Source organism: Thamnophis elegans, chromosome 15, assembly GCF_009769535.1.
Source record: "Thamnophis elegans isolate rThaEle1 chromosome 15, rThaEle1.pri, whole genome shotgun sequence".
In the NCBI taxonomy this organism is placed as follows: domain Eukaryota; kingdom Metazoa; phylum Chordata; class Lepidosauria; order Squamata; family Colubridae; genus Thamnophis; species Thamnophis elegans.
Window position 1 is genome coordinate 24,080,992 of NC_045555.1, and position 25,921 is coordinate 24,106,912.

At 42.5% G+C, this 25,921-nt stretch overlaps 1 protein-coding gene and 1 long non-coding RNA gene across 2 annotated transcripts in view; one reads left to right on the forward strand and one right to left on the reverse strand.

The window, feature by feature from the left end:
* Positions 1-6,077: 6,077 nt before the first annotated feature.
* Positions 6,078-7,602, forward strand: LOC116518481. Its single transcript, XR_004256559.1, has 2 exons — positions 6,078-7,040; positions 7,175-7,602. It is a non-coding gene; the product is annotated as an uncharacterized LOC116518481 (long non-coding RNA).
* A 1,050-nt stretch (positions 7,603-8,652) lies between these two features.
* SAMD8 (sterile alpha motif domain containing 8) overlaps positions 8,653-25,921 on the reverse strand; it is a 41,455-nt gene continuing 24,186 nt past the window's right edge. Inside the window, exons 3-6 of the mRNA XM_032231913.1 lie at positions 20,101-20,196; positions 15,837-15,954; positions 14,039-14,189; positions 8,653-11,093 (exon numbers count right to left, since the gene is read on the reverse strand). Of these exons, the coding sequence (XP_032087804.1) occupies positions 10,789-11,093; positions 14,039-14,189; positions 15,837-15,954; positions 20,101-20,196 (670 nt within the window). The 3' untranslated portion in view covers positions 8,653-10,788. The remainder of the gene's footprint in view (positions 11,094-14,038; positions 14,190-15,836; positions 15,955-20,100; positions 20,197-25,921) is intronic.

Here is a 25,921-nt window from a genome sequence, read left to right on the forward strand (position 1 = left end):
CTCTCTCTTTTCTTTTAGGTGGGTGACATGATTAGAACTTAGATAGGATAGAGAGAAAAGTTTTTTTAATAAAGTGTGACATGATTAAAAGCTAGAATAAGTGATAGAAATAAGAGAAGGGGGAATATTAGTGTATGCACTTTATAATAATAAAAGTAATAAAAAGATATAACATGAATAATGATGGACTATAACCTAATATAAATGTGTTTTATTATTAGAGATACATATGTTGACTGAATGTAATAATTATGATTATTTTTATTATTTTTATTTGTATTAGAATGTATGATACCCAGGTGCCACACTGTTCACACACTGAATGAAAATATATATTTCAGTGGTGGGTTGCAGGAGGTTTATAGGTTCATGGCTTTATTTCATTTATATGCCGCCCTATTCCCGGAGGGACTCAGGGTGGCTAACAAACCCAGGGGAGGGAGTAATACAGACAAGGCAAAAACAACAAACAGGTACGCCCCGGTATGAGCATATCGGAGCTTGTCCGGAGCACCGGGTACCGTTCCGGTACAGTGCTTCAGAGGGCCCACCCCACCCGAGCTCCTTATCTGTCCTTTAAGCCTATGGCACTTCCGTGCACGTGCATGATGCATATGGTGCCTGCATGATACTCTGCTGAGCAGCTGGAGCGTCGCAGAGGCTTGCGAAAACGTCACAGGCAAGTATGATGCATGCGCGCGCCATGTGCAAGTCCAGTAGAGCTTTATAGATAAGAAACAACACTTTGAACTTGGAAACAAACTGATAACTAGTGCAATTTCTATAAGAGCGCTGGTGTATGAAAATACCAGTAAGGTCAAAGATAGCTACAGTTTGTACCAGTTAAAAGAGTTCCCAGGTGTTCAAGAGCAGCCCCATGTAGAGCAAAATGCAGTAATCTAAGGATGAGGCATGAGGGCATAGTCTTCAGAGCATCCTATTTTAGGAGAGGTCACAAAAGTAGCCAAAGCTGGACATAGGCCCACCTGGATTCCCGTACCTCCAGCAGAAGTCCAGGGGAACTCCATGTTGCAAGGGGATGGGGAGCCAAAGTTAATATGACCTCAGAATCTGTTAGCTTCTCAACTTCTTCACTTGGCTTGGTGGAGTGGGTGCATGTTGACAGTAATCCAGGCTCTGGGTCAGGATTTCCATCACCTCTTCCACTCACTTGGATTCCAAGGAATCCAAGGACAGGAAGAAAGAGAAGGAGAAAGAGGAGGAGGGGGAGGAAGGATGAGGAGAAGGAGAAAGATAGGAGGAGGAGGATATGGAGGCGGAGGAAGAGGAGATTTAGGAGGAAGAGGAGGAGGAGAGAAAGAGGGAGGGGAAGGGGAGAGGAAGGAGGAGGAGGAAGGGGAGGAGGAAAAGGAGAGTAAGAAGGAGAAGGAGAAAGAGAGGAGGAAGAGGAGATGGAGGGGGAAGAGGAGGAGAGAAAGAGGGAGGGGGAAGGGAGAGGGGGAGGAAGGGGAGGAGGAGGAGGAGGGAGGAGGAGGGGAAGGAGAAGGAGAGGAAGGAGAAGGAGAAAGAAGAGGAGGAGGAAGTGAGGAGGAGGAAGAGCAGGATGGGAAAGAAGGAGAGGAGGAAGAGGAGATGGAGGAGGAAAAGGAGAAAGGGAGGAGAAGGAAGAGCAGAAAGGAGAATAAGAAGAAGAGGAGATGGAGGAGGAGGGAAAGGAGAAGGAGAGGGAGAAGGAGAGGAGGAGAAAGAGAGGAGGAGGAAGAGAAGGAAGGAAAAGAAGGAGAGGAGGAAGAGGAGAAGAAGGAGGAGCAGATGGAGTAAAGATATTAGCACTTCTGAGTGAACCCAGTCATTCTGGCCTTAACAAACCATGGCTTGGTAACCTAATAATAGCTTAGACTGGATAACAGGAAGCTTCTTCTTAAGTGCCTTAGGATAGAAAAGGCAGTGAAGTCATGCAGAGAAACAAAGGGCGGGGTAGAAACCAAAACAATTGAAGCAAGCCACAATGTCTTTGAATTCCTACTGGGGAAAAAATGAAATAAAGCCTGAACAATTCAGCTGAACCTGTTTCTTTCTAAGCCACTCCAGTGTGTGCATATATTGTCTTACCGAGACAAGAAGTCCAAGGAGAAATACCCCTATTTATATATTAATAAATTTATGGCCAATAGTTCTTAAATTTCACCCCAAATCTAAGAGAATGGTGAGAGTAACCCCTGTGGGCTAATCCTCTCTATATACACCAAGGGTATCAAACTCAAGGCCCAGGAGCCAGAGCTAAAGCTCGCCCATGGGGTACTTAGATCTGGCCAGTGGGACTCCCTGGAAACAGTGAAGGACTGGCCTGCAATGCTTCTGCCAGCAAAACTGGCTCCTGAGCTCTGTTTTTGGCTGCCATGGCCTCTGGCATTCCTCTGCAGGTGAAAACGGAGCTTGGGACACCTGCTTGCAGCCCACCTGAGCTCCATTTTCACCAGCAGAGGGTTGCCGGAAGGCTGTGGCAGCTGAAAACGGAGCTCGGGAGCCCGTTTTCACTGGCAGAGCACTTGGGCCACCGTAGGCGCCCCCGAAGGAGTGACATCGAGCTGGTCATGCCCACACTGGCCCCTCCACCCTGCCCTCCTCGAGGTCAAACACAACCCTGATGTGGCCCTCAATGAGATCGAGTCTGACATCCCTGATATACCCTTTAATTTTGCTCCAAAGAGAAAATCAGTGTAACGCAACTGCTCACCAAAGAAAGCTTAAATTTGGAGAACGGTGAGATTACTAAGGCAGTGAAAACAGATTGCATTGCTCAACTGGTTTTAATTAATATCCCCAAAATACCAAACCTCCTTTTGACCTTGTTCATTTTGTACCTTATGTGGATTTCTTAGCTGCAAGTAGATCGCAGATAGGATCTTTGTTTGACAATCTAAATCCAGTTAGTATAGTAGCTACGTTTAAACAGCGTGGTATTGATGTGATGTTACTTATTAGAGGCTTAAGTGTCTAGGAAGTAATTTAATATCATATACATCCTCATTTAATAGGGTCATCTCTTATGATTTCTGGCCACCAAAGCAAATAGCGTGCAGCGGTTACTGAACAAGTTCAAACTAGCATTCAGAGACAATTATGGGACTAAGGAATGAATCTGTTGATGTCCAAATGCATGATTAAAAGACAAATACTTTTTTTTTAGAATGACGGAAAGCTTAATTAAGCAAATTCATCAGCAGAGGGCAGCAGGCATCTGATCTCCAAAAGGGTATAAAGTTGAGTCAGAGCTGGATAAGCAGTTGGTGAAAAATTAAAAGACGGTAAAGGAGAGAAAGCAAGCAATAGCAAACTACTTTGGGGCTGTGAAAGATATTACACCACTAGATGGACAGGTAGTCCTTAACTTACAACAGTTCATTTAGTGACTGTTCAAACTGGTTTTTTTTACATTTATGACTGTTGTAGCATCCCCCAAGGTTATGTAATCAAAATTCGAATACTTGGCATATCTTAAAGATCACTCAAATGAGAGATATAAACGAGACTGGAAAAAATGGATTGACTATATACAAAATAAATACGGGACCAAGAAATTCCAGTTAGCCTATGCTTAAGATCAGAAATGATTTAAATTGTTTAAAGTTAGCTCAGCAAGAAGAAGCTAAGATCAATGTAGAGATGTCATTAATCTCTTTATTTCTTTTTTCTCAATAGATTTTAGACTGTGTTTGTTAAAAATCCATACCGTGTATGGGTTCTGGGAAGTCGGGGGGGGGGGGAGGAGGAGGGGGGTTGGGGGGGAGGGTGGAGGGAGGGAGGGGTATACATTAGGCTAGACAAGAATTTGGTGGTAAACTAGAACTATTTTGACACACACAAAAATTGTACTCTGATGTCTCACTGATTGAGGAATGATGAAATGTTTGTTTTAAAAGAAAATAAAACTTTTGGAAAAAAATAGAATAAAAAATGATAATAACAAAAAAAAAATTCGAACACTTGGGACCTTCTACCATATGTGGTGGGAGTGCACGAAATCTAGGGCTTTTTGGCACCAGATAAGAAAGTAATTGGAAGAGATGCTAAATCAAAGGGTGGAGTTGAGGCCAGAATTATTTCTACTAGGGATTACAAAAGAAAAACATGGCAAAGGTGGACTATATTTAATGCTTCATATTTTAACGGCGGCAAGACTGGTTTTTGCAGAAATGGAGAAATAAGGAGACTCCCTCGGAACAAGAAATAATAAATAAGATACTGACGTGGGCAGAGATGGACAGACTGACAAGCGCTCAAAGACAAGTGAGACAGAATATCACGAAATCTGGGACAAATGGTACCGATGGTTAGAAATGAGGGGAAAAGGCCGGGACAGAAAAACACAGACAAATTAAGAATTGGAAATTAGGGTATTAAGAATGTGTGGTATGTAGAAATTGGATATTTATTTGTATGATTAGTAATTATATAAAAGAAAGGAACAATGGATAGATAATCTGACTGACTACACAACACCTTTGTAATGGATATACGCAAAATGTAACTGTTATAAGATCTAATTACTATATGGAAATGTTTATGCCAGAAATGTTGAACAATATCCAATGTTTTTAATGTTTATCTAATAAAAAACTTTATAATAAAAATTCAGACACTTGGCTACTGGTTCGTATTTATGATGGTTGCAGTGTCTTGGGTTACGAGATCTCCTTTTGCGACCTTCTCACAAGCAAAGTCAATGTGGAATCCAGATTTGCTTAACAACAGTATTGCTAACTTAACTGCAGTGATTCGCTTAAGAACTGTGGCAAGACAGGGAAAAACTTAAATGTCTCGCTTAGCAACAGAAATTTTGGGTTCTGTTGCAGTCATACGTTGAGGATTACCAAAACAATTCAGGAAGTCTCGCCTTCAATTTGTTTATTACTTGTTAACTTTATTTGCCACCCATCTCCCTGTGGGGCTACTACCACACACACACATTTCAAACAGGGGTTGGACAAGTTCCATGTTGAAGGCTCTCCTCCTGGATCCCAATAGTTGGAGATTCCTTGATGACAGGATCCACAGCAGGCCTGGTTCTGGGAACCACTTTTGTATGTTGCAAACCATGAAATGTGAACTTGATGTGATGGGCTGTGCAAGAGCAGAGCGGGGGACACTTGGCAACCCACAACTCTCCCAGTTGGAGGCCCGGATTAAGATACTGCTCAGTCCTGAGCTGGATGGGAGAAGATAGGAAGAAGTTTCAGGTGACCACCCCCTAGAACAGGGGTAACAAACACAAGGCGCGTGGCCTGGATGCGGCCCATAGGGCACTTAGATCTGACCAGCAGGGCCAACCTAGAAGCAGTGAAGGACAAGCCCATGGTGCCTCTGCCAGCAAAAACGGAGTTCGGGAGGGCCGTTCCCAGCCCTCCCGAGCTCATTTTTCCCTGGCAGAGGGTGGTAGAAGACCATTGTAGCTGGTGAAGCTCTCAGGCCACCACAAGTGCCCCCGACACGAGTGATGTTGTATCCATGTCCACCCTGGCCATACCCACCCTGGCTCCCGGAGGTCAAACACAACCCTAATGTGACCCTCAGTGAAATTGAGTTTGACATCCCTGCCATAGAATCTCTTGGGATACATCTAGTCCTTTAAGAGGGTTATAGCTTTCATTTGGCAAGATTCTGTCCAATAGCTGTAAGCAATTAAAAGATTAGATTCGGTTGGATCTAGCCGTCTCGTCTCTGGGCCTGACATTTAGTCTTGTTTATCCTCGCACAATATCCCAATGCTGTTGCATGCTTGAAGTTACTGCAGTTTTGCTGCTAATGGTATTCCTGCACCGGGGTGTCATTGTTGATGTAGCTTTTCAGAGACCAGATGGTACCCCTGGTTCTTAAGGAGAAAGCGTTGGGACGATTTTATTATTCCGATACAGCAGAATCTCTCAACTCCAGCAGTCTGAATTGTGCTTTGGATTTTTTGGTCTGATGACATAGAGGGAGGCAGCAAAATATTCGCAGCGTTCACCCTGTTCTCTTGTGGTGGGCTTGGAAAGAGCTATTCTAGAGCCTGTGAAGTCGACTAATAGAAGAAAGATGAACGAAGCGAGACTTTTTTTGCTTTTATTAGACAGTGATGAGATGAAAATGCATCGTTTAGTCAACCTTCAGATTTTATTGAATGCTTCAATAGTTTTAACACAAGACATACAAAACAATATAAATTAAATCCATGTTCATGTTGGAACTAATCCCATCTTTACTTGCATAACATCTGTGCTTCAAACCGTTACGTAAAAGGAATATTCAAGTCTTCAAACATTACCATGTTTTAGGGAGAGGCGGGGAAAAATCAAAATGTCTGGGCCATAAATCAAAGTCAACAACTTTAGCCCCGGTTACTATTCCCTCGCTTTGGTTTTGTTCAACAAAACAGTAGCTGCGTTTAGCATCTAACTAAGGAAACAGAGCTGCAGAAGTGTGCAGTTCCTTGTTTTATAGTCGGACAACCTCAAACCAAGTGAGGCCACTTGAGACTGAAAGAGAGCCCTCCGCCACGATAGCAGTGACATATTTTGGTGTGTAAATACTTGGTTTTAGATGGTCAAGTGATGTCCCTGTGCTGGACTTGGAATCAAATCAGAGAGTACGGCCAAGATACCTTGCAAAGTTCCTCCTGAGAAATACATGTTTGTAGGTTAACATTGCCATTTTCTTCCTCATAACTCATAGCAGGACACCCCCTGCTCAATTCAACACATGGCGGCCAGCTTTTGTGGTCATAGATACTCTTTGCTTTGGTGGGCAATGAGGGCAGACGTCCACCATTATTTAAGTTACTCTTAGGAAGTGGAAAGAAAGGGAATCCTAGAATGGCTACACAGATACTCCGAAATTCACAGAAACTGGTGACTGCATAATGGGAGTATGCAAATATTAATTTAATTAAGTATCTGTCAAGTGCTGGGACAATAGTGGAACCTACGACAGTTCTGACCCAGCTAAATAATGGATGGAGAGAGCAGGAAAACTTTTAACTACTCAACCAGGGCCTTAGATTAATACAAAGATACTGCCCACTGTAATCATTTAAATCAGGGGTCTCCAACCTTGGCCACTTTAAGACTTGTAGACTTCAACTCCCAGAATTCCTCAGCTGAGGAATTCTGGGAGTTGAAGTCCACAAGTCTTAAAGTGGCCAAGGTTGGAGACCCCTGATTTTAAAGTACATAAGGTACTCCCGATTTACAAAATGACACGTGCCAGATTTTGAAATTGTCAGTCTTATCTTACTACTTTTCTACTCTTAAGTATGAACAAAAGGCAAATAAAGAAAATCCTGCTTGGAAAATTAAAAAAGAAAAAAACCAACAGTAACGTCGTCAATATTGCTCCTCTTAAATTAAAAGTTAACCACCACATCCGACGGTTTAAGCAGGAGAAATCCACAGTGTAAACGTCTCACAGTTTAGAACAATGTGAGGAAATAAGTTTCAAAAAACACAGTCTCAAAATGAACCAAGGTGGGATTAATTTTTAGATGAGGTGATCCAGACTATCATATGCTACAAATTCATAGAACGGCTATTTTTTTTAATAAGTGCAAATACAATTATAATGAAAATGAAAAGTTATTTCAAAGTTGCCCATTGGTCAGGTTAGGAGCAACAAATTAGTTAAGACTTCAAGAGGCCAAATTCTCTGTACCAGGGGTCTCCAACCTTGACAACTTTAAGATTTGTGGACTTCAACTTCCAGAATTCATCAGCCAGCAACCTAGGGAAAGGAATTCTGGGAGTTGAAGTCCACAAATCTTAAAGTTGCCAAGGTTGGAGACCCCTGCTCTATATGGTTTTCTCTCGATAGGGGAAGTGTCCCATCAAGGAAGCCGTTGCTGAAGATTGGAATGGCACAGCTACAGAAGTCATCAAAGCTACTTCTACAGAGGGCTACTCATTTGTGCTCCTGTATGTTTGTTCCCATATCACCGCTTCTGTTGCCTCATTTCCAGGTGCACCAGCCATATAATACTGAGGATTTGGGCCTGTAAACTTGAGGGTTCTTTTAATGGATAAAGCCTTGCTCCATTAACAAAGGCATCTGTAAACTTAGGGACTGGCTGCTTCTATCTGGCATTCACGGTTGCATTTTACTGAGGTTTGTTTTAAACAGCCAACAAAATGTCTGCTTCGAAGAAGACTAATTTGTACGTTTGCTATCGAGGAAAGATTTGGGTAAACACTGAAAGCGCGTTGCTGTGAACGTGGCGAAGGAAAATAATTTTAATTTTTCCGGCTAGGCCAAACCAGAGGTAGAATATTGTTGCATTCAAAATGCAACAAACTGTGCGTTTTATTACACAGGCTGCAACCGTAAAAACTTGCCACCTCAACAGCTTCTGCATTTTGATTTTTTTTTTTAAAAAATCACCTCATGTTACATTTCAATATTTTGGGAGATGATCTCCCTGCCTAATTCCTTTATGCAATGGACTTATGCAAATGAAAGACCAGTGTGCGTGAAAATCATTTTAGAAAAAGAATTTGGTTTCAACGCCTTCTCTGGAACATTCTGGAATTTGTGGGAAAGAAGGCAATCTATACTCTTCAAGGATTTGGTTTCACTTCACCTTGAAATGACACCAAAGTAGATGTGAATACTGTATTAGTGGGGCAATATTAAATATTGCTAGAAATATTTACAATGTTCTAGGGTGAAAATACTTTTTAAGGTAGAGATTAATAATACTTTATGTGCTCTTAACATTATTTCAGTATATTTTTTGGTAAGATTTCTTGAAATTCGAAGTGAAGCCCTGTATTTTTACACCTACCAGTATTCATCTCTTTTCAGCACAGAGCACAAAAAATAAAGAATGCATTCACGGTCTCTAACCTGCCAATTCACAGCTCTAGAAACAGTTCTCCGTGTGTGAGACTGGAATTTAGCAATCAGAAGAAAGCACTGCAAAAAGGTTGCAACTGGGCTATGTTGTCTCATCGGAGTTCCACCAGAAAATTCAGTGTTGGTTAGTGAAAAGTATTCAAGCAAAAGGACAGACAGACTATTTCGGGTTGGTGAAACTCACTGCCCCCTATGAAGTTACTAAGACTATATAACTGACTTGACCACAACTTTCAAAACTGTCAAGTTTAAAAATCTAAATTAGAAATGGATTATAAATCATCCACATGCACATCCAGCTGCGGACAACTTCGAACAGTGACATACTAATTTGCACAATGGGAATGACCAAACCTTGCATTCCAGGTTTAAAATAGTCTTCTTTTAATACACAATTTTTAGGCCATTGGGACGCTCAGCTTTAAACTGAGTGGACAGTTTAAAAGATCAAGAACAGATCTGAATAAGTTTTCTGAAAGGTAGGCATCAGAGAGAGAGAAAAATAAGGAGGTTTTCCAGGAGCCCCAAGTGCGAAGTGTTTCGCTTGTTTTCTTACTTTCGGCCATTGGTCCATTCATCAAAAAGTGTCAGTGACTGAAACCACCAAACTTCCATTGCTTAACCTCTAACCAAGAAGCATTTCAAAAGTTTCTTAAGTAGCTGATTAAATTTGAACTTCTTCAGTGTCGCGTATTTTTGAAGGCTATTAGTGAAGGGAAGGGAAATGGGCTTCTATCCAAAACCAGAGTTTGGTGCATCACCCATGTCCCTCAAGCAAAACTTCCTGCCTTTATTCGACGTGATCTTATTACTCGCCTCCCAATTTAACAGGATTACTATCCCCCTAACATCAATGTGTAAAAAGCATGCACGGATTTAAATAAGTGTTTTAATACTGCACTTTTGAAAGAGTTGTGGCACAAAATCTCAACCCACCTCATTTTTCATATATTTCTTACCAGTTTGATGAAATGTAAACACTCAGGACCTCCGGAGGACATTAATTTGTTTATCTTAAGTCAGTCAAGCCTGTTCAGAGTTTTAGCATCGTTCACCAGAAATGCTAAGTTTGCCCCTTTTGATTAATACAGCGTATATATTTTTCATACTTTTAAGGCTTTGGAAAACTTATGTCCCTGGGTGAATGTTCCCCAACTTTTTTATTTGCTAAAATAAATATTGAGAGCCAATTACTGAACGGTTGTGACCTTTTTGTCAGTATTAGTATCTGTCCGAGATACGATGTACGTGCTTGCACATCACATTTAAGCATTACATAGTTCAGCACGAATGCACTCTACCAGAGCCCTACCTGCACGCATTATTGCTTTCCACAAGCAATCTGAGCAAGACAGTTCCATTGCTCGCTCGCTTGCCATTTTTCATGTTGAAACATACTGTTCAACTGCAGGATGTTACGCGGCTTTTAAAATTGCTATTATTTCCATCCAGACTGTAAATCTTGCCTTCGAACCATGTGCCTACCATTCAAAATGGCTTTAATAAGTCATGAGCAGAATCCACACCGAAGTCAAAGGCCATCTAGAGGGTGCAAACCAGAAACTCAATACTCAAAACTACTTATGGTTATCCATGATGTGCAAACAGACCCCAGAGCATGCTCAGGTAGTACCTGGATCTGAAGTTATTCCTGCAGCCAAGATCAATTTAAGATCCTCCCCACAAGAAAGCTGTAAGTTTTGCTGAACCGGCCGTTTCACCTCACCATATCCATGCAGAACTTTGTTATAGCTTAACAACTTTGCCTGAACATTGTTGATGTTTTAAAGAAAAATATGTCTCCTCTGAACCTTGTAAGCCAGGAGAGGATGAACAAGGCCAGAGGAGAGGCTATGGGTGAAAACAACCCTTCCTGCCCAGCGTTTCTTGAAGGAGGTTTAATTGTAAGTGCTTCATACAGATGTGAATTAAGCTGGATGTTCTTTAGCCGATTAACCTTTTCAATAGGGTTGGCTTTGAAAAGGGCCAGCAATATTCATTTGGGACTGTACCGTTGACATTGCATTCAAAAAAGGAGAACATGGGAAACCAGATTCTGGCTCTCCGGCTTTGTTGATAGGCTCTTGTATTTGCCAGTGTGTGATAGTACAGGAAGAGTCTTGTAGTGATGTAAAAGGCAATGAAGACATCGATGGAGTAGTGTTCGTGAGCAGCCAAAATGAAGAAGATCCCAAACAGATTCAGCACCCAAGACAACGTATGCAAAAAGTTCCAGCTTCTTGGGGTATCTGAAAGGAACACAGTAGTCAACCACCTGTAACTTGGGAACTTTTCATAAATTGGGTTCTAGACATGTTCTGGACAAGACAGTGAACTAAAAGCAAGCAGGGAGGCTTGGGGCAAGTACCAGAAACTCTTCTGTCATAAAAGATTAGTGTATTTTTCGGAGTATAAGATGCACCTTCCCTCCAAAAAGAGAGTGAAAATCTAGGTGCGTCTTATACACTGAATACAGTATTTTTGGTCTCCCGAAACCCCGGCCCATTCACAAAAATGGAGATGCAGAGGGTTTGGGAAGCCTGCAAAGTGCTCCTGGGGGCTGGGGAGGGCAAAACTGGTGATTCTTTTTATCGTTTTTGCTCCCCACCCAGCAGCATTCTACAAGCTTCCTAAAGGCTATACATGCCCTTTTTTGGCAAAAAGGGCCGGGTTTCATGAGAAATGGGTCATTTTTTGCTTGTTTTTGCTCTCCCCAGCCCCCAGGAGCACTTTGCAGGCCTCTCAAACTCTCTGCATGCCATGTTTTTCACCAAAAAATGAGGCATGCAGAGGGCTTGGGAGGTCTGCAGAGAGCAAAAACATTTTTTAAAAAAATTTATCACTTCAAAATCTTGGTGCGTCTTATATTCTGGTGCATCTTATACTCTGAAAAATATGGCGTATATATATATATATATATATATATATATATATATATATATATATATATATATATATATATATATATATATATATAATTAATTACTGGAACTTATCTTAGCAGAAATAACAGCAAGGGGAAGAGCAACAGAGATCCCAGTGGTTTGAAATGCCTAATAATAATAATATGCTGCCCAACGGTCATGGACTCTGGCCTTGTAACAACTTGTCTCCTGAAAATAACTAGTTCTGCACTATATTTATCTTCCATTCTCTCATTTTGCCCTTTAGACTGTTAAGTCTGAGGACTGAAAATCTGCTTGCCTGTAGTTTATAATTTAATTTCAAAAACATCAAAATAGTTAGCTCTACACAGGCCTAACTCCTTTTTCATGATTTGTGTATTAATGTCTTATAAGCAAGGGACTGGTTAAACACCGAATTAGTATGCAGATCAGGAATGCTGGGGTCAGTAAAATGTTTCAAAATTATAATTAAATCTAAAACACAATGACACACATTACAGGAACATGCAGCATTTCAATCATGATTTAAATCACTGGTAGAAAGGCTTGATTTAAATCAACTCGATTTAAATCATAGTTTTTAAAGAGCAACTGTCATCTCTATCCTGCAGCAGCTCCTCCTCTGACCCGCTGTTGACTCACCGACCATCCCATTCACTTTAATGGGATGGGTGGTGATGCAGCAGTGACACACAAGGTGAGGGATGTGGCAGGTGGCAGGCAGCAGGTGAGTAGATGTCCTCTTAACAGGCGCTGCCATGATGGATCTGAAATGATAGGTGCTCTTTAATATTATATTTATAAGCTGCTTAGGTGGTTTCACTTTCATTTTTACTGCTTGCCCTTCCTCCTCACATGTAGAGTCTGGTGGTACAGATGCATTTCTCTTCAAACCATCATATAGTTTGCAGTGCACATAGATTTGCAAAACAAGGGGATGAAGGAATATTCCTGAATTTTGTTTTATCATTTATCTCATGGTTATGGGAAATTGTGTGAATGCATCAATGCAGTGAATGTTCTCTCAGCTTGTAGAGCTTGGGTTTAGCAAAAATGTAAATATTGCAGAATATACAGCCTCATATCTTTAGATAGATTTTTACTCCAAAAGAATTTTATTAAAATAAATTTGATTTAAAAAATCTGATTTAAATTTTAAACATCTGATTTAAATTAAAAAATCTGATATTTTAAAAAAAAATCATTAATTTTACCCTGGCAGCATTCAATAGTTCTGGCCCAGAGGGAGGCCCATATTAAAACAACACACTTCATGTGTGGCCAGAATTTGAAAAAGACATTTACCGACTGACATCAGCATATGTGGGCCTGATGGGGTAGATTGTAGGGATGATACAGAAATATAATTTTATGTTGTAATTGTGTATTAAATTGCATTTTATCCATAATTGTTGTATTTTACCCTATTCTTATTTTAAATTGTTTTTATAGGATTTTATTGGTAATGCATGTTTGAACATTTTGATATGGCCTATAGTTGTGATGGTGAACCTATGGAATTCTTGCTGGAAGTGGCACACAGAGCCTTCTCTCCAGGCACACGAGCTGTTGCCCATTGTTCTTCCGTGCGGGAGCACCGGAAGAGCAGCTGCCCCGGTGTGCATGTGTGGGCCGGGAAAATGATCTTCCGATTTCTGGCATGCGCATGCGCACTGGCCAGCTAGTCTTCATGCACTCATGTGCACCAGAAACCAAACGACCAGCTGGCCAGTGTGCATGCACATATCACATACCAGAAGATCATCTTCACAGCTTGTGCATGTGCACTGGGCGGCTGCTCTTCTGGTTTCCAGCATGTGTGTGCGCAGATACGCACACATGCTCCAGTTTCGGCACTCATTGCCAAAAGGTTCTCCAACACTGGCCTATAAGCTAATCAACAAAGCTAATCTAATCAATAGTTCTTCTCCAATTACGTTCATCCCAAATGGGGGGTTAACCACAAATACGAAAGTTCCTTCCTGGATTTTCTGGTTCCTCCAATGGAAGCCTCTTTTTTTCCTTGCCCCATGGACCAAAAGATTTATGTCACAATTAGGCAACCAAGAGGGCTGGGTTCCAGAAGCTGCCACGCTACAACTCCCAGCAGCTCCGTCCAACAGGATTTCTTGGTGGGAGTTGAAGTTGAGCAACATTTTTAGTGTCTCTGTGTGATCAGCTGAGCAAGCAATGTTGCACCACACCAGAAAGGAGGAACAGAAGTTGTGACAAACTAGATGGACAATATTTTTTCTCTATTCCCCCCCTCCCCCCAGATCTCTACTTACATTCAGTAACAAAAAAGTTCAGCATAGTCAGGACAACAGTATGGCCACTGAACATATAGTCTCCACAGGTGTGTACTCCTGTTAACGTCATGCCAAATCCACTCCAAATAGCAAAGGCTCGCTGAAGTTTTGCCCACACATTGCCATATAACTAGAATTAGAAGCATGCACAACATTGAAAAGGAACACATTGAGAACACGTGAGACTTTAGATAAAGGAGGCCATCACCCCCCCCACTATGGAGTAAATACGGTATCTTCTCTTCCACAGGAGACGCAACCAAGCATTTACCTCTTAAAAATCATTGGCAGGCTTCCTTCCTGAATGAACGCTCTATCATGCCAAACCATACTTTATGTACAGGTAGTCCTCGACTTACAGCAATTCATTTAGTAACCATTTGAAGTTACGACGACGCTGAAAAGAAATGACTTATGACTGTTTTTCCCCACAACCCTGATCAAAATTCAGACGCTTGGCAACTGATTAATTTATGACAGTTGCAGTGTCCCTCTGCGTGTGTGTGTGTGTGTGAGTGTGTGTGACGTGATCATTTTTAGTGACTTTCTGACAAGCAAAGTCTATCGGGAAGCGAGAACCAGTTTACATCCGTGTTATTAAATTAACAGCTGCAGGGATTCACTTACCAATGGTGGCAAGGAAGTTCATAAAATGGGGCAAAACTCACGTAACAGCTGTCTTGCATAGCAACAGAAATTTTGGGCTCAATTGCTGTCGTAGGTTGAGGACTACCTGTGTTTGGGGTTCAGGTCAGGGGTGGGTTCTGGCAGGCGCTACTGCCGGTTTGTTTGTGGGTGCTATGCACATGCGCTTGATGCGCACCTGCACAGTGCAATAAAAATTGTTCTGCACATGCACAGAAGCAAAAAACAAGATGGTGTTGCCTACGGAGAACCGGTTCAGTGGCATGGCAGACGTAGGTGATTGCCGGTTCCAGCGACCCATGCCACCAAACCACTACCAGTTCAGCTGAACCTGTCCAAACTGGCAGGCACCCACCACTGGTTCAACTATTGGCATAAGCTACAATGACACTTCCATAATTTCCATAATTTCAATTGCTCTTCCTCATTTGCATAAATGAATTTTATACTTTATTGGTATGTCCCATTTTAAAAGAGTTCAAAGTCCCCAAATGAACATTACACGGGCACGATACACCTGTCAATATTTCAATTATCATTCTGATGTTTTACAATACTTTGCCAATACGCAAAAGCTTCCTTTCTGTGCCATTAAACATAATAGTTCATCATTATCTCTCTTCAAAATAAAGGTAAAGGTTCCCCTCACACATATGTGCTACTTGTTCCCAACTCTAGGGGGTGGTGCTCATCTCCGTTTTGAAGCCGAAGAGCCAGCACTGTCCAAAGTCGTTTCTGAGGTCATGTGGCCAGCATGACTAAACACCAAAGGCGCATGGAAACCTGTTACCTTCCCACCAAAGGTGGTCCCTATTTTTCTACTTGCATTTTTACATGCTTTCGAACTGCTAGGTTGGCAAAAGCTGGGACAAATAACAGGAGCTCACTTTGTTATGCGGGGCTAGGGATTCAAACTGCCAAACTGACAACCTTTCTGATTGACAAACTCAACATCATAGCCACTGAGCCACTGGTTATTATTATGTTATTAAACATAATAGTTCATCGTTATCTTTCTTCAAGATACTAGGACTGAATCTGTGGCTAACTCGAATCTGATATATCTACAAAAAATTCTAAGCTAGTGACCTCAAAGGTCTTTGTCCAAGATCTTGTAGACTCATTGACTTACCTTTCCAGAACACTGCAAATGTTGTCCCGGCACTGACAGTGAGGTCACAAACATTGTTACACAACGTAACAAGAACACAGTTCCCATCAGGCTGCATAGTCGTCGCAAAAGGATAGATCTAGGAACAAAAGTTGCTTTCAACAATTATGAAGCTTCAGGAATGACAATTTTTCCTCCCTGACTTCCTCATCTCTTGTTCTGGAGGGATCCGCTCTAGATCTGCTTTGTGAAGAATGCAGTGGCTGTGTAGGGGTATTGGGCAGAGGTGGGCTGCACATACTTTAACAACCGGTTTGCCGAAAATGTGAGTGCACACATCAAATCAGCTGGGCTTCCCGAGGGGGGGGGGGAGTGAGCCAGAAAGTGAGATATCTAGCACTGGATAGTGTCAGGGTAGGTGGGCGGTCGGTCTTCGGAACTACTGGTTCAGGCAAACCGATCCGAACCAGCAGCAGCCCACCAATGTTCCCTCTAATTTTTTTTCAGTGTGAGCAGAAAAGTATAGTATTTGAGCAGCATATTTTCATGCCTGAGCACCTGAATTTTTTTCACAGATGTCACCTAAGACAACAACAAAATCAGTATTATTTGAAACTCAAAGTTATGTTTATTCAAGGTACCCGCTTAATTAAAAGTGTTATATAATATCAGTATCACTTAACAACGCTCCTGCTTAGCAACCAAAATGTTGGCTCAGAAAGTATGGCATTTGAAGCACGCAAGTCTTAAAGCTGTTGTTACAAGATCCTTGCACCCCTAACCCTTTAGAAAAAAAAATCCCAGGGGTCTTCAAACCTGACAGCTTTAAGACTTGTGGACTTCAACTCCCAGAATTCCTCCTCCAGTCATGTTGGCTCAGAAACTCTGGCATTGAAGCATGCAAGTCTTAAAGCTGTCAAGTTACAAGATCCTTGCACCCATAACCCTTTAGAGAAAAAAACCCAGGGGTCTTCAAACCTGACAGCTTTAAGCCTTGTGGACTTCAATTCCCAGAATTCCTCCTCCAGTCATGTTGCAGCAACGTCATCTGCGTGGATCTGCTTCATCTTCGGTTTTTTTCACAGGGGGCAGGGCTGCCGCTGAAGATGCCAATGAGCCCCCGCCGCCACCAGAATATCTGCTGCCGCCTCCTCCTCCTCCAACAGCACCACCACTTTTGCTGCCCAGTGCTGCAGCTGCCCAGTGCTGCAGCTGCCCAGTGCTGCAGCTGCGCTCAGAGCACCTCAGCTGGGATCCGAGTTACCCCTGCCGCTGTCTCCACCTCTGCTGTGCTTTTGAGAAGCCATGAGGCCTTTTTTTCCTGCTCCCGCCCCCTCCGCCGCCTTCCTACTGGCTCCCGCGGCCTCATGGCTCCTCAAAAGCACAGCAGAGGTGGAGGCAGCGGTAGGAGTAACTCGGATCCCAGCTGAGGTGCTCCGAGCGGAGGGAGAGGCACCGCTGCCGCTGCCATGGGCGGGGGCGCCAGCGGGAGCTTTGGCGGCTTCACTGCAGCTGCAGCGCTGGGCAGCAAATGTGATGGGTGCTGTGGAGGAGGAGGAGGAGGAGGTGGCGGCGGCGGCAGCAGATATTCTGGTGGCGGTGGGGGCTTTGGGGGTTCACTTTAGCCACAGAGCCGGGCGCAAGCGGCTAGAACTGGCCGCCCACAAAGGACCTCCCCAGGCTTGCTTTGCTGAACACAGGGGCGACTAATGATAGTTTGAGCGGCCGCAGCCGGCGCAAATTACCATCAATCGCTCCATGCTCATCAAAACAAGTCTGGGGAGGTCCTTTGTGGGCGGCCAGTTCTAGCCACCTGCAAAGGACTTCCCTGTGTTTGCTTTGCTGAACACGGGGCGACTGACGATAATGAGTGGCGCAGCCGGCGCCTAGGAGGTCCTAGGAGACCGGTTGTGCCATATAAGCTCCTGCCGCCGTCCCCGCGCCCGTGCTGACCCTAGATTTTTTGAGGCCCCTCAGCTTCCGGAGCCTGTGACAGAAATCAATGCGCGGCAGTTAGAAACACAGTGTTTTCTTGCCACGTGCGTGGCCGCGCACCTTAGAGGGAACAGTGCAGCCCACCACTGGTTATCGGGGATCTGAAAAGTCTCTTCTAGAAACATATTTAACTTAACTCATCTTTGGATTCAAGCCTTTGGATTTGGGTGCACAATTTCTCTGAATTGGCTGCTAGGGCAATTGTAAATGCACACTCACATAGCGCCTGCCTAGCAGCTCTTTAAAGCAGCCGCATCTTCCCTCAGAACTCTGCAACTATCCTTGCAAAGGGATCCCATGAAAATAAATATTTGGTTTAAGGACTCTTATGTGATTTACAAACATGAGAAAAATCCCTCTTATGAGCCATAGTGGTGCAGTGGTTAGAATGCAGTACTGCAGGCTGCTTCTGCTGTCTGCCGGCTGCCCGCAATTTGGCAGTTCAAATCTAACCAGGCTTAAGGTTGACTCAGCCTTCCATCCTTCCGAGGTGGGTCAAATGAGAACCCAGATTGTTGGGGGCAAGAGGCTGACTCTGTAAACTGCTTAGAGGGAGCTGTAAAAGCACTATGAAGCTGTATATAAGTCTAAGAAATACTATTGCTATTATATTTTTTGAAACTTCACCTGTTTCTTGAGACAAAAAATATGACAATCTATTGGACTTTTTTTTACACACACTTAGCTTAAATTTTTGAATTTGTTAAGCCACAACCTACAAATTATATGTAAATCAGGAAACAGTGATTCTACAAACTAAGTTTGCAATCAGGATTGGTCCCAGCAACAAATCTCTACCATCGTCCAGGTCCAAATTTAGAAGAACAGCAGAGATTATCCTTGATCTCACAGGCAGATAGAGAACAAGGATATGGACATAGCAAGAGGCAGTTGATTGCAATCAGATTTGGTTACCAAAAACTGTGAATCTCTATTAGATTTAACTTTATTTTTATGAAATTTAATATGAGCTGTATCTGAATTTCATCCAATCCTTCAAGAAATGCAATCTCTTAGTGTAAGTGCACCTTTAAGACATCTACTACAGGGCTTAAACATACTATCAATACACACCCCCCCCACACACAAATGATGTCTTGCCCTCTTACAAGTACAACATTTTGGAATGTCTACACATCAATTGCATTTGATTCTTCCATGACACGAATGTCTCCTTCTGGCAGAAAAACCCATGGTAACTTTACTAAGCTTTCAACCGTCTCAATGTGCCACAGGCAAACAGTGTTTCTTTCATACCAAAATAAATTACTACAGGTAGTCCTCGACTTACAACAATTCAGTTAGTGAGGTTCAAGCCGTGGTGGCGCAGTGGTTAAAATGCGGTACTGCGGAATACTTCTGTTGATTGCCAGCGGCCAACAGTTTCGTCGGTTCAATTCTTATCGGCTCAAGGTTGACTTAGCCTTCCATCATTTAGGTTGCTAAATGAGGACCCAGATTGTTGGGGGGTAAGAGGCTGACTCTGTAAACTCCTTAGAAGGGGATGTAAAGCACTGTGAACTGGTATATAAGTCTAAGTGCTGTTGCTATAACAGCACTGAAAAAACAACTTACAACTGTTTTCACACTTTAACAACCGTTGCAGCATCCCCGTGGTCGTGTGATGCGTCAAATTCAGATGCTTGGCAACTGATTCATATTTATGACTGTTGCAGTGTCCCGGGGTCATGTTGACAAACAAAGTCAACTGGGAGGCCAGGTTCACTTAAACACCATCTTACTAACTTAAAAAGTGCAGTGATTCACTTAATGAATGTGGCAAGGAGAGGTCATAAAAATGGGGCAAAACTCACTTTACAAAGCTCTCCCTTACCACAGAATGTTGGCTCTGTTGCAACTGAAAGTCAAGGATTACCTGGATTTGAGCGGCACGACAAGCAATCCATCATGTTTGAACTCTCACAACGGTCAATTTGTGAGGACACTAAAGGCATCTGCAAATGCTCATTCTTTGGATGATTTCTTCGTGGCAAACAACTGTTAGCAATCACCCTTAACAGTTAACTGTAACAGAGTTGGAAGGGACTTTGGAGGTCATCTAGTCCAACCCCTGCTCACGCAGGAGACCTATATTAGGGATTCGACCACCAAACTGCCAACCTTTGTGATTAACAAGCTCAGCGTCTTAGTCACTGAGCCACCTAGCAAGGCTTCTAATAGTAATCTAGTAAAATAGGTTCTGTTCCCTGTTTTTCTGAGATTATGATGGAGAGCAGAAAACCATACAAAGTCTTTCATGTTGAAGCAGCAGGCTATTTTAGAGCTCTACCTGTGCCTGTGAAGGAGGAGAACCAGCAACCAGATGTAGCAGAGAATCACTCCACATACTTCGGTCATGGCAAAAGCCCACGGGATTCTAGGGACACTGTGAGAAAGGAAGAGAAAAAAAACAGCATTATTGTTTGGCATGAGTCTAGGCTGCCTGAGGAACCCCCACCCCAATGGGTGTAACACCCCAAGACTCCAAGGCAGGCAGTTCCTCAAAGCTCCATTTTATTAGAGACGTCATATTGGCACATCTGGGAAAACCCGAATCAGAGAGTTCCGGCTTTTCCTCACCCCAAAAAAAGTCAAATGTTAAAATATTCATGACTGGGAGAGACATGGGAACAAAGTCAGCCAATGAATAGGCATAGCAAATAAGTCAGCCAAGGGGAGCTTAAACAGATCTGAGCCTGTGCAAAGAATTGAAACAGAAACTTAAGTAAGCAGTCTGCTGCTCTGAGAAGTAAACTGTGTGGGCTTGTCTGCTGATATGAAACTAACTGCTTGTGTTTGCCTGTAACTTTCCTGCCTTGTGTTTACTTAAAAGAACCACCTGTTGGTATTGTACATTTATTCATCTATTCTTACGTATATAAAGAAGTTAATGAATCCTGCTGCGTCAGCTTTCTGTGTGTGCTTCTGGATTTGAATTTATGCAACAAACTCTGATATCAAAGACCCATCCCCTGCACCCACAAGTCCGTCACATGGTCCAATCAATTCATCGTCCCAATTGGAGACAATCCCCAGTCACTCCCATCCAGGTGCAGGCTGAATGTCCTTGACTCCCTGAGAATGTTGTCATGACTATATATCTCCACGGACTCCTTGGAGTTCCCCCCTCCTGTTTTCTCAGGGCACTAAATGTGGCAGCCCTAAAGCTCCAAAGAAAAAGATGGCTTCCAGGGCTGACAATGCTCGGCCGCCACAAGCACCCCCGACAGGAGTGATGTTGAGCTGGCCATGCCCATCCCGGCCATGTCCACCTGGTCAAGCACAACCCTCATTGTCAACCTTTCATTAATTCAACCGTCATGAAACAGAGTTTTGACATCCCTGCTCTAGGAGAACGGAGCCTAAGGCAGCTGTCTGCCTATGTAATGTACCAGCTGAAGGACAATCAGTATTGACTCATGTTCCCCGTGTGCCTATTTTTAGGTTTCCTACTCTGATAAACTGATAGTTGTGGTGGCCTGATTCCAGACTCCCTTTGATTGGCATTAGCCACTAATGCAATGGCTGGACTCCTTGTTTGGCATCAGGAGGCACAGATGGGAACTGATGGCCATCTAATCTTGGAGTGGGAGGAGAGCTGGTGGATTGGTCTAGAGTGGAAGCAGGGCCATGGTACTCTAGAACCCTGAACTTAATCCTTTCTAATCCTGCCAGCATCATGAAAGCACCCTCCTAGACACGAGTCTCTCTCTCTCTCAATCGAGCGAACCTTAATCACAATCACTCGTTGCCTTAGTCACTTCCCGTCCTGACTACTGCAACGCGCTCTACATGGGACTGCCCTCAAAGGCCATCCGAAGCTCCAGTTGGTGCAAAAGACAGCAGACCGCACAGTTCTGTGCAGACCCCGGGTGCACATATATCACCTCTCCTGCGGGAGCTGCATTGGCTGCTGATTTGCTTCCGGGCGCAATTCAAGGTGCTGGTTGTCACCTTTAAAGCCCTTCATGCCTTGGGACCAGGTTATTTGAGGGACTGTCTCTTGCCTATCACATCTACCTGAGCCATCAAAGCAGGGAGGCAGGGAATGCTGTGAGTCCCATCTCCTAGGGAGATATACCTGGTGGGACCCAGAAGAAGGGACTTCTCTGTAGTGGCTCCATCTCAATGGAACATTATTCCCTCAGATGTTAGAATGGCCCCCACTCAAATACTCTTCCGAAAGGTGCTGAAGACCTGGTTCTGCCAGCAGGCGTGCGGAACCCAAAGCAGGATGGAGCTCATTAAATGGCTCATGTGATTGGCTGTTGCTGGGGCGGGAGGTGGGGACGGTGATTTTATTACATGAATTATTTGATTTTTTAATTAGTTTTACCTCTTTTAGAAGTGGTTTTTATTTTCCGTAAGCCACCTTGAGTCGCCATGGGCGAATAGGTGGCAATATGAATGTAATAATAAATAAATATAAATAAATAAAATCCTTCCAAGCCTAAGGTACATGTCTGGGACGTGAAGAGTTTCCTTTCTTCCGTGTCAACAGGGACCTCCAGGTGCAGGATTTGCTTTGAACACCTAAGTGTGCTCTTAGCAAAGTTCATGATGGAACTACTTCAGGAGGCTCTTAAGTATCACCTTGAAGCTACTCACTGGGTTTCTCCATTCAGGGCGCTTTGAGAAGGACATTGTCCAGAGAAGCATAACTATGTCTGCCTGAGTTCTCACCAAGGGATCATCATTTGATGTTGGCTTTGCAGCGCAGACCTGATCGGAAGCATGACCAGATGCACTAATTCTATTTTATTATAAAGCTACATTAACATAATCTTCCAAGTGTGTAAATAATTTTTTCTCCCTGCCCTGAGAAACTAGGGAGAGTCTCTTCTATCCAGCTTTGGATGGGGTTGTCTCTTATTTGACTGTTCTTATCAGCATCTCTTTGCCTAGCTTTCTAAGGTCAATTCCATCTACTATTACACGTGATGCTGAGATTACGTTGAAGAATAAATGCTTTGAACTGGTTATTCCAATTAGCATATATAATGAAAAGGTGCAATTGAGTTGTAAGTAGCCCTCCTACAGTGAAATTAGAAAATTACTGAGCACAGCAACCACCGTAATTGATTTTATTATGGTCATCTTCAAGGTTTAGCGCCTGAGGTCCAGGATGGGTTCCCACATCCCATTTTACTTCATCATCATCATCATCACGAGGCTGACTGAAAAATATGCTGGAGAAAATCTTTTGGGTAGGAACATGAGCCATCATGACAACACCAAGAAAGGGATGGGGGTTTTTTTCCCCATCATCTTTGTTTTTGGACATGTGGGATGGATGAACCTATCTCTTATGTTCCTGTAAATTCCTCAGCACATATTCACCATCCCTTTTTACAAGTATGTGTCCAAGTGTCTCCATGTTATATACCATATTTTTCGGAGTATAAGACGCACCAAGATTTTGACCAGGCAAATTTTTTAAAAAAGGTTTTGCACTCTGCAGGCCTCCCAAACCCTCTGCACGCCTCATTTTTGGTTAAAAAAAAAAAGGGGGGGGATGTTTGCAGAGAGTTTGAGAGACCTGCAAAGTGCTCCTGGGGGCTGGGGGTTGGGCAAAAATGAGCAAAAATTGTCCTTTTGCAAAAATGGGCCCGTTTCTTTCCAAAAAAGGGGGCATGCATAGCCTTTAGGAGGCTTGTAGAATGCTCCTGGGGCCTGGGGGTAAAAACAAGCAAAAAACACTCCATTTTTCGCTAGTTTTTTCCCTTCCCCAGCCCCCAGGAGCACTTTGCAGACCTCCCAAACCCTCGGCACATCCATTTTTATGAGGGGGTGGGGGTCAGGAGGCCAAAAATGCTGTATTCAGTGTATAAGACGCAGCCAGATTTTCACCCTCTTTTTGGGGGGGAAAAAGGTGTGTCTTATACTCCAAAAAATACGGTAGTCATTTATCCACCTGGGGTCAAAAGAAGTTCAGGAGGACGAAGACGGTCTTCTCCTGTACTTGCTTTTTCTCTTTCTTTCAAGCAAGGATTCCTTTATTAAAGTCAACCCAAATTATTTCTTTCTTGGCTATGAGGTGGGCTCTCCATTTTTGTTCAACTCCCAGAGCTTAGGTCTTGTCATGTCTCCTCAGAAGTCATGTAGTTAAGAGGTCCATGCATAAGTTCTCCTGCTCTGGCTAGATAGCTTCACTGGGCTGTGATTGCCGAAGTCACCCCACTCGATCATGTACAGTTTGCACTGCCATGAATGTTAAATCTTATTTAAATTTTGAATCTTATATAGTCACTGATGATGTTTCTTCCTGGCTCCTAAGGCTGAGTTCACAATCTTTAACTAGCTTGCCACGCTTTTTAGGGTATGGAAGAATAAGATACATACCATATTTTTTGGACTACAAGACGAACCAGAGTAGAAGACGCACCAAGATTTCAAAGAGGTAAGTAAGGAAAAAAAGTTTTTGCCTTCCCTCAGCCCCCAGCAGCACTCTGCAGGCTTCAGCAGGCTGGGGCAAGGCAAAAGTACCCCTGTTTCTGCCTTGCTCCAGCCCTGCTGAAGCCTGCAGAGGGCTGCTGGGGGCTGAGGGAGGGGGAAAAAAAGCCTCCGTTTTTGTGAAAAGTGGTCCGTTTTTGCAAAAATGGGATGTGGGGGCGGGGCTTTGGGAGGCCAAAAATGTTTGTGTTCAGTGTATAAGACGCACCAACATTTCCATGCTCTTTTGGGGGGGGGGGAAGGTGCATCTTATACTCCAAAAATACAGTAGCTATTCCAGAGAAACTATGTTAGAAATGCATTGTTATCACTTGGCTTAAAATAAAAGAACAAGACTAATTGAAAATATGAATCTAGCTTTTTACGATGGAGGCATTTGTACATCCTAATGTTATAAATATGTAAAAAAAATTGTAAGATATAAAGACATTTTGAACAATGAAGGATTTAAAAACTAAATAAGAACTTAGTAGTCAAGGGTGGCCACAAATGCAGATACAATCACACTATCAGAAAGATGTTAAAATGTGTGGTTTTAATCAAGAGTTAACAGAATTAGAACAGATACTAAATGGAACAGATGAAAAATGATAAAGAAATTATACTGTTATATACTAAGTATTCAACTTGAAAGTGAGCAGCTAAAGGAAACAATGATTGCCTGGGACAAAAATTTTGGATATGCAATAGAACTAGATAAGTGGAAGAAACTATAGAAATGTTAAACTGACTACGTCAACTGCATAAAAAGAAACCTTGTATAAAATGTTTTATAGATGGCACTTTGCACCAGCAAGATTGGCTAAGATGTATAAAAATAGATCTGCTAAATGTTGGAAATGCAATAAATCAATAGGTTCATTGTATTATATCTAGTGGGCGTGCCCAAAAGTTAAAAAGAATTGGACGAAAATACATACTTGGTTGGAAAAAAATATTGATTTGAAACCTGAAATATTTTGGTGGGCTTTCTACCGAAAAAAATATGATAAAAAGACTATCTATCTGGTATTACGTATATTAACTGTAGCTGGGATTGTATTTACACAACAATAGAAAAATGATGAAACACCGTCAGATGAGAGTGTCATTAAGAAAATATTACACTGTGCAGAAATGGATAGACTAACGCTTATTATTAAAGATAAAGAAGAAACGGACTATTTCTTAATGTGGGATGTATTTTACGAATGGTTAGATAATAGAAATAGAAGTTAGAAAAGAGGAGATACAAAAAAGAGGGAATGATAATGTGGAGGGAATTTCATGATGAAGATATGTATTATTGTAACTGTATGGACATACAATTATATTATTAGTAGTATTGTGATGAATATTATAACAAATATGTGGATTTTGATTGTTTAAAATCCTGATACCACACTGTTCGGTGGAAATGGAAAGTAATATAAATAAAACATGGGGGAAAAAGGCTGAGTTCAGACAAAAGTCATTGTTTCTTCTAGAAAGCAAAAGATGTAAGGAAAAGACTTATCCACAAAATATGAAGAAGATTTAAGCCCGCCTTAGTCAGATCCTTCTTCCTGTCAGCTTCCCTTTCACTTACCAAGAATCAGGCATTAGCAAAAATGAAGTATGATTAAGTCTGTACCTAATAAGCAAACTTGGAAAAATGCATCACCTGGGAGGGATCAAAG